Genomic DNA, 19,179 nt, shown 5'->3' on the forward strand with positions numbered 1-19,179 from the left:
TGTATCTTTAATACAAAGGTTTTTCAACTAGATTATTCTTGAGAAGTTTCAAAACTAGCAACTTATGCAATTTAAGGAGCTTTCAGGAACAATGGCTAACATCAGTGTATCAAAGCATATGAAAGTTTTATAACCACCTGGCTGCTAGGCAAACAGTACCTTAATACCTTAAAGCCCTTTTTTGTTTGTTTTTTGTGGGGTGTTTTTTTTTTTTTTTTTTTGGTTTATATAAATCACCTCAGGTTGTGGTTTCTTACTGTTTTGACTCACTGCAAAACACCTGATGGTACTATTATTACCATGGTTTATAGACCAATTTTTTTTTAAGTGCAACAACAATGCAAGTTTCTAGTGCTTTCCTTTATCCTTAGAAATGTGAACCTGGAGGTCAAATTAAGAATGAGAATATTTAGTGAAGGATCTGTTTTCTAGGTAAATAAAGTTTTCAAAGTTACATGTAGAAAAATGTTACACTTGCCTAATATATCTTTGGGCTAAAATTAAAAACCCAAACTTATACATATATTCCAAAGTGTAATCACAAAGTCTAAGTAAATTTCAAAAAAAAGAAACAGCCTTTGAATTGCCCATCTAGAGGAAAGTACGTGTTTCCTGTACTTTGAAGACCTACACGGATATTAGAAAACATCTCTGTGGCATTCAATCAAGGGGTTGGAGAGAAAAAAGAAAAAGAAAGACTTACCCAACATATCAGATGGCACTATACACATGAGTTGAAAGTGCATTTATATTACTTCAAAAGTTCATTTTAGGCACTGCTGAATAACCAATGAAAATAGGTAGTTTCAAGTTTCCCCCCCTAAACTTTAACCCCTGTCCCAACATCATCCCAGAGACATACACACACTCTCTGAAGTTATCATGATGAAATACAGGTGACGTTATTTTCTTTAAAACAACTCTCCCTGACTGGTAATGGGAGGAAAATTAGAATACCATTTTGGTAATGGCTTTTGCAAGTTAAAAGAATTGGTTTTGCAAATGCTTCGGCACATCCATTATGTTTGATTGCCAGTTCTGAATATCAGTAAATATTTTAAGACAGGTTATGTAAGAAAAAAGTGCTTAAAATCTTTCAGTGACCAACCAGACACATTAGAGGAAAGATTCAATTTACAGTTCCTTTGAGCTATTTCTTACTCTTGTTTTCTCCCTTTGGAGGTGGCCACTGCTTAAATAGCCCTTTTTTATTGGTAGTAGTGATGAACCCTGTCAGATCCTGATTGCCACCTCAGGTCTCTGGTCTATAAATCATCCAGTAGGTGGTGCTGAAGTCCCATACCTCCTATTTCTTCAAAAATCAAAGGATTCTCCTGTCAAGGCAGGAGAAAAATCATTTAAGAGTTATCAACTCTGAACACAACAAGCCATCAGACCAAAGTCTTTCTTATTATGCCATCCAGATGATTTCATTTTCAGTGTTTACTGTTACTTGAGTTGTTCTATGAAGCCATTTGCTTCTACTACCAGATTCAAAGAGAAAGGTTTCCGAGGAAAAGCCATTTGGCAGTACCAGGTCTGTAGGCAGAAGGAGAAGATGTTCCTGAACTTACCGATACACGTCAAGAATAAGAAACTCAGACTATCCTTTTTACCCCCCACATAATGAGAATTTACTCAAGAGAATATTCCCACATAGGGATTCAGATAGCACTATATTTCGTTAGTTTTCTGACCAGTTTGGAATCTGAGTGTGTTAACTATGAAAATCCAAGGGGAAATAAAAACCATTTCATCACCGTAGTTTTTAATGAAGAAACTTGTTTAAAATGGTAAAGGAAAAAATGGGAATGGGATGGCGAAATCTTAGCAGCAAAGTGGTTAAACAAGTTGAAAATATTAATGCACAGACATTAAAATATTAAAGCATATATGTTGCATATAAAATACAGTACAGAACCAGGAGTTGCACTATACTGATTAGTGCTTAACAGAAGAAATGATTAAAATTGTTCTTCCCAGAAGTATATACACAGTTCATTTCCACAGCATTTTCCTATATAGCCAGCAAGTTATTTTCTTCAGTTATTCACACCTTGCTCAAACCTGAATTATAAATTCAGCACTTACAAATATGAAAATTCATTCACAAGGAAAACGAGTATTTCCATTTCACCAATAAAAAGTAATTTTGAAAGTTAACAGTCTATTCTAGGAAACCAAGTTTAGCTGAAAACTTCAGGGATGAAGATCATCTGGTGTAGCAGTGTTCAAATATATAAACAGTAAAAATAAGTCTTAAAACGGCTGCTACAGTGTCATATTTTGGATTTAGTTCATCCAATTGATTTTTAGTACAAAACTAGAAATAACCTCTTCTTCATAACATCTATAGTTATCAATATATTTTTCTTCTTTTCAATGTGAAATAATACTTCAAGATGATCTATATACACAATGTTGTCAGTTCAAGCTGTCATATAAATATAAATGCTTTCTTAAAAAAAAGTATTTTACAGACAGATAGTGTTATATACATTGTTCAGTTTGATCTGGGGCAAAAGAAGAAAGTGAACACAAGCTTAAGTGTGATATGTAAAAAGAATGATACATAAATGACATTTTAAAACCTGCATAGAAATGAGCTTCAAATGGTAGTGTGATTTTAATTTCTATCACTTCTGAAACTTCAAGCCATTAAAAAAAAGGCACACTTCTCAACTCTATCCCTCTAAGGGAATGTTCTTAAAGAACCCTTTACTTTGTTAGAGTTTTAATGTAACACTTAAAAAGACCAAAAAAACCCAAAAAAACAAACAAACAAAAAAAAAACGAAATGAAACCAAACCAAACAAAAAAAACCCACCAAAAACAAAACCCAAAAAAACCCAGACAAATTGACCCCAACCACTTTCAACAATTTGTTGGAACATTTATCCAACTACTTTGTAAATAAAACATCCAGTAATACAATGCTCTGCAAAAGAAATAAAATTATATGTACAAGATATTTCATTCACAATGTTGGATTAAATACTTTCCTGGGATAGTTCAGTATATACTTTAACATATAATAATTTTGCTTTTAGGCCAGTTTAAATAAAATAAAATGCAACTGGGAAAAGTTACTCTTATGCAAATAATAAGCAATGAGAATTAAGTTAAAAAATTAGTAACACAGCTGAACATATTCTAGTTTAGCAGAGTTAAGTGGAGATCTCAGGAGGAAACTTTTATATTAACTATCCAGTTACACTTTTTGCCTTGTAAAACATTTGTAAATGCAATATGATTTTTTGAAGGAGGAAAACTCTGAAAGAAAACAACTTGCTGGTTGAATACCACAACAAAACAAAACAATCCCAAAACTCACTTTTTTCTATAATGTTTACTCAGTCTCTTTTTATATAAAAATAAGTGTTACGTTCCCATCAGAACATTAGACAATTACATCTGTGCTTTAAAAAAAAATTGGTCACTCAAGCCTATTAGAATATTTTTAAAGATTTTAGATTACCAGAATGTACAGATATAACTCAATATAAACTGTAGCCAAGGGAAATGAGGATGAAAATATCAAATCATTCACATGGAATAAAAACGTTATTAACTAGATGAGTAAAATATTCAAAATATAATGGAATGTGACAGTAGATATATGTACATCTACTTCAGAACTAGGAAGGGGAAGAAAAGTTTAATATGTGATAATTCGTACCTTATATTTAGTTAAATATAAACATTTGTTATTTATACATAAAACTGCTTTCAAAAAACAACTAATAAATGATTTAGTTGTACTTGTTTTACTTCTTACAATTCCCAAGTGTTAACTTTTCTTAGATTGAAATCAACTGTCCCCTAGTGCATTTTTAGTTCATGTCTTAATGAATTCAAACCTTTAAAAGTCCCATCACCTAATGCATAAATATACAAAAATGCCAAAAATTAATCCCTTTTAGTTGGATACTTTATGCTCACTTTTTATAACCAATAACCAGAAATAGTTTCCTTTTGCAGATACTCTTTACAACCTGTAACAAAACATGCCATGCACTCAAGGGAAAAAGTTAGGCATGGCTAGCATTTGTGAAATGCCAAGAACTGACAAGTTCTGCTTCCTCCACGTGTGGCCCCAATGATTACCAGGCAAGATTTCATATTGCTTGCCAAAAGTTTCCATAAATCCAAGTTAGCTAATTCCTGGAAACAAAGATTTTAAGCTCATTTTGGCACTGGATCCTTTCATCCAGCAGCTTTATGTTTCCCGCCACAGCACCCACACGCCTCACCACAACGATGGCACATTCTCAAAGGGACATAGCAGCACATACATGGTACAATGAAAGACAAAGCTACTAGGGCTAACCATCGTAAGCAGAACTTGTCATCACTAGTGTCACATGAACAGGGATCAGAAAAATCTCCCTCTGAGTCTGACATACAATGATATAACATGCTCTCTGCACAGAGCATGCAACTAACTTGATATATGCATCTTTTAATAGGGTCTGGAGCATCCTGACATTTTCCCCTGCCATTTTCTTCATGATTAAACCTTTCCTGGCAGTATACGCAGCGGGAACGTTCACCATCTTCTTTTCTTCGTTTTGACTTCTTAAATTTTAATGAGGAAGGCTGTGCCTTAAATACCACAGAGTCTTTGAGTGAACTTAACTTAGTCTCATCCCCACAAGAGTACAGATAGTCTGATTTTTTACTGTCTGGTTTAGAAAATTGAATACTGGAATCAGTATCATCTCTCTCTAAGTCATTTTTCCACATGTCAGGATGTCTGTAGTCTGCATAACGACGTATTAAGATATCTCGAGGGTTTATCCTGACAATCTCATCCTCATCTTGAAAGCTGACATGTCGGATTGATTTCAAAGGGACCTAAAAAGGAAAGAGATGAAAACTGCAGTAATAACTGTGAAGGTTAATTTTATATGTCAATTTGGCTAGGCTGCGTGCCCAAATATTTGATCAAACATTATTTTGGATGTTTACGTTTCTTGGATGAGATTAATCTTTAAATTGGTGGACTATGAGGGAAACAGATTATCTTCCAGGGCATAGGCAGACCTCACCAATTAGCTGAAGGCCTTAATAGTATAAATGCTGACCACCGCCCCCTGCCTCGCCCCGCCCAAGCAAGATGGAATTCCCCTAGCAGAATTCTACCTTTAGATGGGGACTGCAACTCTTCCCTGGGTCTCAAGCCTGATAGCCTACCTGCATATTTTGCATATGTACCTCCACTATTGCATGAGCCAATTCCCTAAAATAAATCTCTCTGTGTGTACATAACACAACTAGTTGGTTCCGTTTCTCTGGAGAACCCTGACTCATATAAATTTTAGTACCAAGAATTGGAGTGTTGTTGTTAACAAATACCTAAAAATGTGGAAATGCCTTTGGAACTGGGTAATGGGTAAAGGCTAAAAGTTTTGAGGTGTATGTTACAAAAAGCCTTGAACAGACTGTTGGTTGAAATATGGCCGTCAAACATGCTTCTGGTGAAGGCTCAGACGGAAATGAAGAACACATTATTGGACACTGGGGAAAGGCGATCCATGTTACAAATTGGGTGAAGAATGTGGATGGATTGTACGTTAGTGTTTTGCGGAATACAGAACTTGTGAGTGATAGACTTGGGTATTTAGCAGAGATTCCTAAGCAAAGTGCTGAAGGTGCCTAGTTACTCCTTGCTGCTAACAGCAAAATGTAAGAGGAAAGGGATAAATTGAAATAGAAATTTTGAAGCAAAAAGAAGGCAGATCTTGAAGAGTCAGAAAATTCTCAGCCTATGGATAGTGCAAAAATTTAGAAAGCATGCAAAGGTATGCTGATCCATCACATAATAAAGAGATTATGGGTGTGATTGCCAAATCCAACCAACCATCTCAACTGAAATGCTGCCATGTTGGACTAAAGGGAAGAGAGGTAGGATGAAATGAAGAAAGGCTACTGGACATCAAGGATTTACAGGACTGGCAAATACAGCTATCTAACTGAAAACATGTGTTATCCTTTAAAAAAAGGGAAGAACGACCCCAAAGGTAAGTCTCTCTCCTCAATTCCATATGGCAAAGCCAATTCCTCAGTTGCAGTGGGCCAGGAAACCTAGAGCCTTTGGTATGAGTTTATCACACACTGCCAAGGAGATGGGGTCACCACTGTGGTAGGCACATAGGTCAAAGCATTGAGCCAAAGCCTAAGAGGATTATTTTCACACCTTAAAATCTCACAGAATTTGCCCTGCCAGGTTTTAGACTTGCTTAGGACTCATGACTGCTTTCTTCTTTCTAAAATTTACCACTTTTCAAAAGAAGTATCTATTGTATGCCTTTTCCATCATGGTATTTTGGAAGCAGGTAATTTGTGTCTTGTTTTACAGGTGTCTTGTTTTACAGGTAGAGAGGAATTCTGCCTTAGGACAAATCATACCTTGAGTCTCACCCACACTTGACTTAGACAAGATCTAGGATTTAGAATTGACGCTACAAGGGGTTCAGACTTTTGGGCTGTTGTAATGGGATGAATGTGAGGAACCAGAGTGTGCAATGTTATGGGCTACTTGTGCACTCTCAAAATTCATATGCCGAGACCTCAACCCCCAGTACTTCACAATGTGACTACATTTGGATGCAGGGCCTTTAAAAGGTGATTACATTAAAATAGATCCTTAATTAAGGTGGGTCTTAATCCAATCTGACTGGTATCCTTCTAAGAAAGGAAATTTGGACATACAGGGAGAGGAGGCACCAGAGATGTGTGGGTGTACAAAAGACCATGTGAGGACACAGCCAAAAGGTACAGAAAGAGAAGGCTGGGAAGAAACCAAATGTGCCAACATCTTCATTTTGGACTTCCAGTTTCCAGAACTATGAGAAAATCAGTATTTGTTTTTCAAGCTACTCAGTCAATTTTGTTATGATAGCCCTAGCAAACGAATACAAAGACATACATGTATATAGCTTGGTTATACGAGTCACTTGAAACACAGGACACCCACACCTACTTATTCTCACTCTCTCCTCCTCCTTTCTGGGTAGATTATCTTCCTGAGGCCAGGGAGCAGGTTAAATCTTTCTGGGGATAAATCAAATGGTGTCTAAATCAAAATGACCTTTTCCTTTACCTATACAAGTGGGCTTCTAGTAGTCACATTTGTTTCTCCTATGCCTATGCCCAGTCCCTGGACACAGTGACCATCTACAGGTAAGCACCTGACTCAGGTTGAGACAAACTTCCATTCTCAAGATATTTGGAACCGGGGCTAAAAAACCCTCCAGGTCTGGGCTAACGGTGGAATGATGGATACAGTCCATTAAATTAACAATACACAATTTCTCTTGGCTTTATCCAGTGATAAATACACAGTGGCAATTCCTAGAGTCAAACCAGAAATTTGGATGGAATTTAAGTAATAGTGTTCTATAAACATGCATGTAGCAAATTAACACACAAAAGATTTTCTAGTATAATTCAGCTACATGGAGAATTAAAAGGACTAAAAAATTTCACTTATGTGTTAATTAGTTGTATCCCACAATAGGAGATAAGCTAAGATTACTTACCCTATTTTGGGACTTTAGGCTTCCACATTCCTTGGATATTTGCCGTTGTACATATTCTATACTTCTGCCCTGAATGTCTAGGCCCGGATGACTGAATGTTATCTAAAATATAAACAATTTCTACTTAAGTGACCAGAGAATGTATTTCTTATTTTTAATAAAACCATACAGTGTGTATTCCAAAGTTTCATAACCTATTAGCAGTGAAGCTTTTCAAAATGGTTGTAATAAAGAGCATTATTTGAATCATCCTATTGATTATTTGAACTTAGGTCTTTCCTTATACATTTAAATTTTAATTTCAAAAGTAACACGAACTTCTGGTTTCTGGTTCTACATGTGAGGAACTTAGTAAACGCCACTCTGTTCTAACAAGTAAGCAACTGAATAGAAAAAATAGCACCAATTCGTCTCAGATCTGTAAGAGAGAGGAGGACACGGTACAAACCACCGCCCCCAATACTGGAGAGATGGGAAAATAATGGGAGTCACAGCTCACCAGAACAAACTCATGAGCAGAATTGCTGCAGAAATGAGTGCTGAGGTGGACCTGCTCATAGTGAAGCCCCACACTTTTGGGAGTTTACCTCCCGGAGCTCAGCCAGTAAATATCAGAAAAATCCCTGCATGCTTCCAGCAGGTGGAGGGGGAAAGGAACCACTTCTGAACTATGCCAGAAAACTCCCAAGGTCTGCCCTCAGGAGAAACTAGTTAACCAGAACCTGACCTACTGGGATATTATCAAAGCATATCTGACCTAGGAGAGGGGAAATAGCCAACTCTAGTCAACTCTAACCATCTAACCCAACTAAGAAGTTAGAAAAAACTGACAAATACTGGTGGAGTTCACAGACCAGAAGCATAGGCTCATTCTAAAAGACTGAGACCTATTCATAGGACTACAGAATGCTCCCCGTCCCCCCATACCTCACCACCACATACTAAAGACCTATTTACAGCAGTTCCTTTTACCCAGTACATCATGTCCAGCTATTAGCTATAAAGAACAAAATTACCAAACATACTGAAAGACAAAAACAATCTGAAGAGATAGAACAAGCACCAGAACAAGACACAGCAGGGATTTGGAATTAGAAGACTAGGAATTTAAAACAACTATGAATAATATGCTAAAAGCTCTAATGGATAGCACGCAAGAACAAATGAGCAATACAAGCAAAGAGATAGAAATCTTAATAAGGAACCAAAAAGAAATGCTAGAGATCACAAACACTAAGAGAAATGAAGAATGCCTTTGTGGGACTTATTAGACTGGACAGGATTGAAGAAAGAATCTCTGAGCTATTTGAAATAGTAATGACTGAGAATTTACCCATATTCATGTTAGACACCAAACCACAGACCCAGGAAACTCTGAAAATACCAAGCAGGATAAATGCCACGCCCTCTCCCCCACTACACCTAACCATACCATTTTCAAACTATAAAAACTCAAAGATAAGAAAAAGTCCTGAAAAATGACCAAAGGAAAAATTCCTGACTTACAGAGGGACAAAGAATCACATCTGCCCTCTTCTTCGAAATCATGCAAGCAAGAAGGCAATGGAGTCAAAGATTTAAAGTGGTGAAAGAAACAACCTGCCAACCTAGAATGCTGTACCCTACAAAAAACCAAAATCCTTCAAAAGAGATAAAGACTTTCTCAGGCAAACAAAAACTGAAGAAATTTGTTGCCAGTAGACTTGCCTTACAAGGAATGTTATGAGGTTCTTTAGAGAGAAGGGAAATAATACAGATCAGAAACTCAGATCTACGTAAGAATAAAGGAATACTGAAGAAGGAATAGGTGAAAATAAAATAAAGTTTTAATTTTTCTTATTCTTAATTGAGCTAACAGAGAACAGTTGTTTAAAAATGGTAACAATGGGGGCACCTGGGTGGCTCAGTCGGTTAAGCGGCCGACTTTGGCTCAGGTCATGATCTCGCGGTCCGTGAGTTCAAGCCCTGTGTTGGGCTCTGTGCTGACAGCTCAGAGCCTGGAGCCTGTTTCAGATTCTGTGTCTCCCTCTCTCTGACCCTCCCCCGTTCATGCTCTGTCTCTCTCTGTCTCAAAAATAAATAAACGTTAAAAATTTTTTTAATTAAAAAAAATAAAAATGGTAACAATGTATTCAATCATGTATGATTATGTGTGTGTGTGTGTATATATATATATATTTACATATATAAAGGGAAATGAATGGCAATGATACAAGAGATGGGAAGGAGGAATTGGGATTATTTTGTTATTATAAGGTAATTGCAAGATCTGTAATTTAGTGTTCTTTGAAAATGGACACAGGTTAGTTGTAAAGGTATAATGCAAATCTCAGGATAACTACAAAAAAAAAGATAAAACAGACAAACAAATGTCACTTATATGCCAAAAAGGAGAGAAAACGAAACCATATAAAATGTTGAATTAAACCACAAAGAAAATAAATGAAAGACAAAAACAGAAACAGAGAAAAAGGGCAACAAATAGAAAACTATAAAAAATATGGTAGAGGGGTGCCTGGGTGGCTTGGTCGGTTAAGCGTCCGACTTCGGCTCAGGTCATGATCTCACGGTCCGTGAGTTCGAGCCCCGCATCAGGCTCTGTGCTGACAGCTCAGAGCCTGGAGCCTGCTTCGGATTCTGTGTCTCCCTCTCTCTGCCCCTCCCCTGTTCATGCTCTGTCTCTCTCTGTCTCAAAAATAAATAAATGTTAAAAAAAAAAATTTAAAAAAATATGGTAGATATTAATTCTGCTGTATCAATAATCACTTTGAATGTTAATGCCCTAAATGCACCAATTAAACAACAGAGACTGTCAGAGAAAATAAAAAAGACCCAACTATGTGTTGTCTATAAGAAACGTACTTACAGAGTAAAGGTAAAGAGATGGAGAAAAATATACGATGCTAACACTAATCAAAAGAAAGCCTATTTAATTAATTTCAGACACAGCTGACCTCAAAGCAAGAAAAGTTGGTGGTGATAAAGAAGGGCATTACATAATGATAGAAGATTAATTTTCTAAGAAGACCTAGCAATCCTTAATGTGTACGTGCTTAAGAACAGAGCATTATATTACACAAGACAAAAACTGACAGAACTGCAAGGAGAAAGAGACATACTTATTATCACAGCTGGAGACTTTAACACCCCTCTGTCAGAAATGGACAGATCCAATAGGCAGAAAATCAGTAAGGACCTGGTTGAACTCCACACCATCAATCATATGAATATAAGTGACATCTACAGACTATTTAACAACAGCAAAATATTTTCTCAAGTTCACATGAACGTTAACCAATACAGACCACATTCTGGGCCACAAAGCAGACTTCAATAAATTTAAAAGAATACAAATTATATAATGTCTGCTCTCAGACCACAAAAGAAATAAATTAGATATCAATAATAGAAGGATAAGTGAAAAATCTCCAAATATGTGGAGACTTAACAAAACAACACTTCCAAATTAACACAGATCAAAGAAGTTTTTAAAAATTAAGTATTTTGAACTAAATGGAAATGAAAATTGTGGAATAGAGTGAAGGTTGTGCTTAGAGGGAAATTTACAGCATCAAATGCGTATATTAGAAAAGAAAGATCTAAAATCAATAATCTACGTTTCCACCTTAGAAAACTAGAAAAAGATTAAATCCAAACCTAGAGTTTCTAGCTAATGCAATAAGAAAAGAAAAAGAATTAAAAGGTATACAGACTGAGAAGGAAGAAATAAAACTGTCCTTGTTCACAGAAGGTATAATCATGTATGCAGAAAATCTGAAAGAATTGATAAAATAACTCCCAGAACTAAACTAATAAGCAATTATAGCAAGGTTGCAGGATACAAAATTTATACATAAAAGCCAATCACTTTCCCATATATGAACAATAAACACATGTGGAGTTTGACATTAAAAATGCAGTACCATTCATATTAGCACTCCCCAAAATGAAAATCTTAGGTATAAATCTAACAAAATATGTATAAGATCTGTTATGAGGAAACTATAAAACACTGATGAACAAAATCAATAATAAATGTAGAGATATCCACATTCATGGATTGGAAGACTCAATACTGTCAAGATATCAGTTCTTCTCAAATTAGTCTACAGATTCAATGCAATCCCAATTAAAACACCAGCAAGTTATTTTGTGGATACAGACAACTGATTCAAAGTTTACAGAAAGAGCCAAAAGACCCAGAAGAGCCAACACAATATTGAAGGAGAAAAAAGCTGGAGGACTGACATTACCTGACTTCAAGGTTACATTAATTAAGACAGTGTGGAATTGACAAAAGAATAGATCAGTGATACATTACAGATGACTTTGGTAAATGGAAAGGACTTTAAAATACAACACCAAAGGCACAATCCATGAAAGAAAGAACTGACAAGCTGGACTTCATTAAAATTAAAACCTTCTGCTGTGCAAGATACAGTGTCAAAAGAATGAGAAGGCAAGTCATACACTGGGAGAGAATATTTATAAAAGATATCTGATAAAGGAACGTTATCCAAAATATACAAAGAAGTCTTAAAAACCAACAATAAAGGGGTGCCTGGGTGGCTCAGTTGGTTGAGCGTCTGACTTCGGGTCAGGTCATGATCTCATGGTTCGGGAGTTCAAGCCCTGCGTCGGACTCTATGCTGACAGCTCAGAGCCTGGAGCGTGCTTCAGATTCTGTGTCCCCCTCTCTCCGCCCCACCCCTGTTTGTGCTCTGTCTCTCTCTGTCTTTCAAAAATGAATAAACATAAAAAAAATTTTTAAATAAGACCAACAAAAATTCTCAAAAACCAATAATAATGAAACAACCCAATTTAAAAAATGAGCCAAAGATCTCAATATATTCACCATGGAAAATACACAAATGGAAAAACAGGAAATGAAAAGATGCTACATACCGTAAGTCATCAAGGAAATGCAAATTAAAACAAGGAGATACCACTACACAAGTAGTAGAATGGCTAATATCGAGAACACTGACAACACTAAATCCTGGGGAGGATAGGATGCAGAGCAACAGGGAATCCTTATTGACTGCTGGTGGGAATTAAAAATGGTGCAGCTACTTTAGAAGACAATTTGGCAATCTCTTATAACACTAAATATACTCTTCCCATATGATCCAGCAATTGCACTCCTTGCTACCCAAAAGATTCAAAAACTTATGTCCATGCAAAAAATTGCACACAAATGTTGTTAGCTGCTTTATTCATAATTGCTAAACCTTGGAAGCAACCAAAATGTCCCTCTGTAGATGAACATAAAGTGTGGTATATACCCAAACAAGAGAATATTAGTCAGTATTCAAAAAAAAAAAAAAAGAAGACAAAGAAGAACTTTACATGCATTACTACTACGTGAAGGAAACCAAAGTGAAAACAATCTGAAAAGGCTATATACTTTATGACTTTCTGATAAAGTGAACCTATAAAGGTAATAAAAATTTAAGTGACTGCCAAGAGTTGTGCTTTGGCAGGGGTGGAAGAGATATGAATAGGCAGAACGCAGAGAATTTTTAGGGCAGTAAAAAACAAAAACAAAAACAAAAACCTATGATACCATAACCGACTGAGCCACCCAGGTGCCCCCAAACCTCGTGTTTTTTAAGCTAGTGTTAGGTAACAATTCTCCATAGGTCTCATTTCTGTAGATCTAGTGAGGAAAGGCACGTTTTGCCTTTGTTTCAGACTATCTTTGCAAAGATGTACGTAAAGTGAAGCCCTTGAAAGGTAAGTGCCTTCCCTTTTTAGTTAGGTTTGTTTAGTATCTACTATGACTATGACACCATCTCTTTCCCTGGCAAAGTCAGGCAAGACTTAACATCCTTTATAAACGACTTTGGGTTCCCTAAGTTCAGGGTTCCAATGCTGTAATGCAAAACCACTGAGTGTGCTTCATCCACCTGAGTAGCTCAGCACCATCTCCATGGGACTCGGAACGCCAGGGGACCAACCCAAACATGAAGCTCATGCTACTTTATTGTGCTGTGAGTAATAATGTCCCTTGTCTCTGATCTAGCAGCCTTATGTCTTCTGGAAGCAACCAGAAGGTTGAACCTTTAGGGTAAAATCTCAGACTTTTCATATTTCTCGACAGCAAGAAAGCAGTCTAGACATTTTGGCAAGACTGACCGGCTGTGGAGAAGGATCCATCAACCTATCCAGTCAAAAGCAATTAAACATTCAAAGCATGTAAGTACTCTCTTGAACACATATTCATGAAGCAAGCTTTGGACAATGACCTAGTATCTTATGAAGATCTATTTTATGTAGACATTGTACTAAACAAACTACCACTAGTATTACAGTCCACATGATGGCTTAAATAAAATTTTTACATTCTGATTTTTTATGTATCATTTTTTTAAGTTTATTTATTTGAGAGAGAGAGAGAGAGAGAGAGAGACAGAGAGAGAGAGACAGAGAGACAGAGAGAGAGAGAGAGAGAGAGAGAGAGAGAGAGAGAGAGAGAGAGAGAGAGAGAGAATGAGCTGGGAAGGGGCAGAGAGAGAGAATTCCGAGAATTCCAAGCTAACAGTGTGGGGCCTGATGTGGGGCTCGAACTCACAAACCGTGAGATTATGACCTGAGCCAAAAATCCAGAGTTGGATGCTTAACTAACTGAGCCACTCAGGCGCCCCTACATCATTTTTCTTAAACTTGATTATTTTAGTCCGTGAAAGAGGACTCCATCTTGACAAAAAAGGTTTCTGACCAGCAAGTGTAAGGCCAGATTCTATAATATGGGAAATTCACCCTGTGAAGCCTATTGGGTGACACCCAAATGGACAAACGGTGTACCACTATACAAATGCAAGTGCACATTATTCCTCTTAAGAAACTTCCAGATTTATTAAATGCATAGCTAGTATCTGTGTAGCTTTGAAGAAGAATACCCATACCATTCTAGTTCCTAATAAACTGAGTTCACTTATTTTGACATCAGCAAATTTATAATTAAATATCTAGTTATACAAAGTCATTAAACATCATCCTTTTTTTCTCTAGGTCACATCAATCTTAGATATAAGGAAAAGTTGCAAAGCAGCTAGAATTCAGACCCTAATAGTCTGGTTCCAGAAGCCATGTTAACACTCAAAATCCCCAGGCTAAGAGTTGCCTGCCAACTGTTGTTTACTTCCCTCTCTTCAGTTATCTAGCACCATTTTGTACTTTTCTACGTGGCGACTACATTCTTTAACCACTCCACCACTATCATCATTGCATTTTGGGAGAAGGGTTCGGTTCTTTTCCCTCCCATTAGTCAAAAGAGTTCCCTCAGCCAAAAAAGATAGGCCAAATAAATTCCCAGGGTCTCGGATGATGAATATCAGTCTCTTGTAACTTTGTGTTACATTCACTAAATTTTTTCTCACTGTTCAACTATACGAAATCACTGGTCTAGTTCAGGATGTACATACATCCATTCTCTCCTCCACTGGTAAGTTTTTCTACCCATCACTCAAGATGTTGGAAGTATTTTGTATTTAAAAGTGTTAAATTGGATCTCTCCAATCCTGCTTCCTAGGATGCCTAGATGATGAGGAGGAAATATAACTCTGGACTGATGGTTCTGATTCCAAAAATCCCTGGAAAAGCTATGCAAATTGTTTTCAGCCTCTATTTTTGCATCTTTTTAATAAAACTGGCTTAAAATTACTTTTTCCCTTCTTGTACCAATATTTTAATAACATTTTTTGTGCATTTCTTCTAAAATTTCATAGTAAACTTAGAAAAAAAACATGTATATAAACTATAATGTCTATCCCCCTAATGAGGCAGCTTGCTGTAGTGACTGTTGTGAAGATTAATGAGTTATATAAGTGCTTTAAACAGTACTCAGCATATAGTAGGGGCAAGCTATGATAAGGATTAACAAGCCATACTTATTAGATGTAATGTAACATAAAGCTGCCTACTTATTATAAATGAAATATTTCCAACTTGAGCTAGAATAAAAAGGAAGAGGAGACGAGAAGATGGCAGAAGGAGGAAAAACACCATTTGTAAATAACCTCAGAATTCTAATAATTTAACAAATATTAACGTGGTGACTTTGTTCAGGTACTTAATGATTCTATGCATGAATTCCTTCACTGATAACATCTTTATTTATTTACTTATTTATTTACTGCTCAAATGAGATATTGGAATCAAAAGCACTTAGCAAAGCATCAAAAGAATATAAAATCTCAAGTCTTCTTGATTTCCTAAGACAATTACAAAGGCCAGATAAAATTATTAAACATGAAAAACATGTAACACTTTAACAGGTAATCCGAAATACTAGAATGAAAGTCACCTTCCAAAGTAAAAGCAAAATGACTCTCAGAAATTTGAGTATTGCTTTCAGTAATGATTTTATTTATGAAAAACACCAGGCAGAAATACTAAAAGGTTTTAAAAAAAAAAGAGTAAGAAATACTAACAGGTTTCATTATCCTACTTCATATACCATGATATTAGAGGAGAAAAAATGGAGAGTATCAGTATACACTGCAGTTGTAGGTACTGGGGAAACAGAGATAATCACGTGTTTGACAGAACAAATTAAGACAAACACTATCAAAGAAACAAGAATCTTCTCTTCTGAGATGGAAAAAAAAAAACACCTAAGCAAGAGATGACAAAACCCTTGTGTTTGAAAAAATGGCCACCATGAAAGTGAAAGAAAGGAGTTATAAAATCTGAGCTGAGTGGGGAAAGTAAAACTTCAGTTACACAGGAAATATTTAAAATCCATGTTGTTACTGTGACTTGCTGAGAACAATTTTGAGTGACCCACAGTCCCTGGAGAATTAAGAAATTATAATCTTTAATTACTGTAGCCATGGAACCTTCCTTTCTTTCCCACTGGGACTGTTAACAGCATTAAAGTTTGCTAGTATTTCACCTTTATCTTAGAGAGTCCGTTATTGAGATCACAAATAAGCCAAATGTTTACAGAGAGCTTAATTCACTCAGAACAAAATGAATTAACAGGTTTATGGTGCTATCTCTGGAATCAGGTTTGTCCTTAAACCAGATCAACACAACAACCCACCAGTCAGACTTATTAGCATACCCTTCTCTCCAAAAGACAATACACATGCTCAAGAGCATATCTTTGTGTGCGTATGTGTGCACATACACCTGAGAACTGGCCAAGTACTGGTCCTAATCTGAGGCAAAGGCTGAAATATTGAAATGTTCTGATCTGATCTTCTGCTGGATCTCCTCAGCTCTCTACTTGAGGAAAACATGTCATCCTTTTCAAGGAACTCAAGATTCCAGAGGTCAGATTCCATGCCAGTTAGACTTGATGGTCTGTTTAGCATAAATAAACAACAAAACAACATGCAGTAACTATTCCCTCAGTTACATCTATTCCACATTAAAAACGAGCGGTAGGAGCAAAATTAGAAACAGTATCTTACCATTTTCCTTTTTTTTTTTAACCTTTATTTATTTTTGAGACATAAAGAGACAGAGCATGAGCGGGGAGGGGCAGAGAGAGAGAGGGAGACAGAATCTGAAGCAGGCTCCAGGCTCTGAGCTGTCAGCACAGAGCCCGATGCGGGGCTTGAACCCACGAACTGCAAGATCATGACCTGAGGCGAAGTCAGACGCTTAACCAATTGAGCCACCCAGGCACCCCTTACCATTATATTTTCTTAATTTTTATGTTTACACTATTTCAAATCACCATGTTTAGAAAAGTTTTTTTCATTGTTCTTGACTTAGTTTATTCCTCTCATCTCTATACTTTTAAGATTTGAGCCCTTTTAAATGATTTTAGTTCTTGTTTTACTGTTTTCCTTTTTATGCTGCTTTTCTTTTAACTTTTACACTTTTAATTTCCTAATCCACACAAATTTTGGAAATCTGTCTTCGTACTCCATCTATTCTTCACTGGTTAAGAAATATTTACCATAATTTTAGCCTCAATTTCTCAGTTTCTGGTTCAAATTTCATCTTAAAATTTTAATTTTAATCACCTTTTAAAATAATGCTTTTATTTACTTCTCCTTGACTTTATTTTACTACTTAATTTAGCTGTCAGGACAAGACATGTCTTTTACCACCACTAAATAATCATGACAGTTTACTTAATCATGATATACATCACTCAGAATATAAGAGCCTACATGTCCTAACATACAACCCCTACATTAGGCAAATCATCCACTCTGTGTCCTCTTACAGGAGTGGGCCGTGGTACTACACTGGTGATGACAGAGGTAATCACCCCAGTCTTCTCTATCTCAGATAATGGCATCATCTCTCACTCAACTACTTGCACCTCAAATTCAGAAGGCATTCTTGACTCTAATCTATTACCAAGTCTTTTTTGGCTCTTCCTCCAGAATTTGCACTTACCTAACCATTTCTCGTCATTTCTATTTCGTCCAAATCACCAAAATCTTTTAACTGGATGAAAACAATAACCTTCAAAATTGGTCTTAATTCCACTCATGACCACATTCCAACTGTCCATTCTCCACATAGAAGCCATAATGTTTCCAAAATGAAACGAGATCTTTATTAGAGATTAAAAGCCTTCCAACTGCTTGTCATTGAAACTAGAACAAAATTCCAACTCCTCCCAATAGCCTACACTATCCAAACCCTGCCAAGTTCTCTAACTGTAATTTGTAGTGTATTACCACTTTTACTCACTGAACTAAGCTATATCAGCCTGTTTCTCTGAAATACCAAGCTGCTGCTTGGATATCCAGCCCCTCACCCCTGGATTTTCATATGACTGTTATGTTCTATTTTGATATTATTCATATCTCCATACAAAGAGCTGCCCAGAGGATTTTCCCAATCATCTTACAGATCTGCAGAAGTCCTCCTCTGTATTCCTACTATTCTATTTCCCATTACTTTCCCATTACTTTGTTTCACAGTACTATTAATACCTGAAATATTACCGGTTTAACTTATTTACTGTCTATCTCCCTCACTAGCATTTATATCCTTCATGAGGCTACAGTTCATATCGTTCTTGTTCACAGCTATTCTCAGGGCTTGGAATAGGGCCTGGCACATCATAGGTGCTCTAACATTTATCACATGCATATATGTCACATACATATCAATGTATATATGAGGGAATTATCTTCCTTAACTCTTAGAATAACACTATGGAAATAAGTTTTATTTTTGTTGATATTTATATCTGAGAAAACAGGAAGATGGAGAACTTGAGTAGTTTTGTAACTGTAAGTAAAGTAAAAGGCCAGAATTTAAAACTAGATCTGCCTGTGCCTAAAGCCCAAGATCTTACCCATTGTTGTAGAAATTTCTATCCAACTTTTCCCCAATGCCCAGTGTGGTTCCATTAAGCAAAGAGACCTTTTGGAAAGTGGCAAAATAACAAGTTTAGGCAGGAAATGTAAAACTCACAACTTAAAATTTACACGAGGCAGAAAGAAACATCTCATTCCTCAAAAGGTTGCCATGATTAGTATTCAGTCTCCTCCCAAACAGCCATAATTATGGTTAAACCGGGATCTGGCATATGCCTCAAAGGGAAGCCATAAGTTTATATGATAGGCTAGAACAAGAACTCTGTCCAAAAGTGGCAGTGTTAGATGGAGTGTGCACCATTTTATCTCCTCTCTACCTAATCTGGCTGCCCATC

At 36.4% G+C, this 19,179-nt stretch overlaps 1 protein-coding gene across 1 annotated transcript in view; it reads right to left on the bottom strand.

Annotated features, from left to right (window-relative positions):
* Nucleotides 1-531: 531 nt before the first annotated feature.
* SPRED1 (sprouty related EVH1 domain containing 1) overlaps nucleotides 532-19,179 on the bottom strand; it is a 137,107-nt gene continuing 118,459 nt past the window's right edge. Inside the window, exons 6-7 of the mRNA XM_007081641.3 lie at nucleotides 7,545-7,646; nucleotides 532-4,857 (exon numbers count right to left, since the gene is read on the bottom strand). Coding sequence (XP_007081703.1) covers nucleotides 4,207-4,857; nucleotides 7,545-7,646 — 753 coding nt within the window. The 3' untranslated portion in view covers nucleotides 532-4,206. The remainder of the gene's footprint in view (nucleotides 4,858-7,544; nucleotides 7,647-19,179) is intronic.

Source organism: Panthera tigris, chromosome B3 (genome assembly GCF_018350195.1).
Source record: "Panthera tigris isolate Pti1 chromosome B3, P.tigris_Pti1_mat1.1, whole genome shotgun sequence".
In the NCBI taxonomy this organism is placed as follows: domain Eukaryota; kingdom Metazoa; phylum Chordata; class Mammalia; order Carnivora; family Felidae; genus Panthera; species Panthera tigris.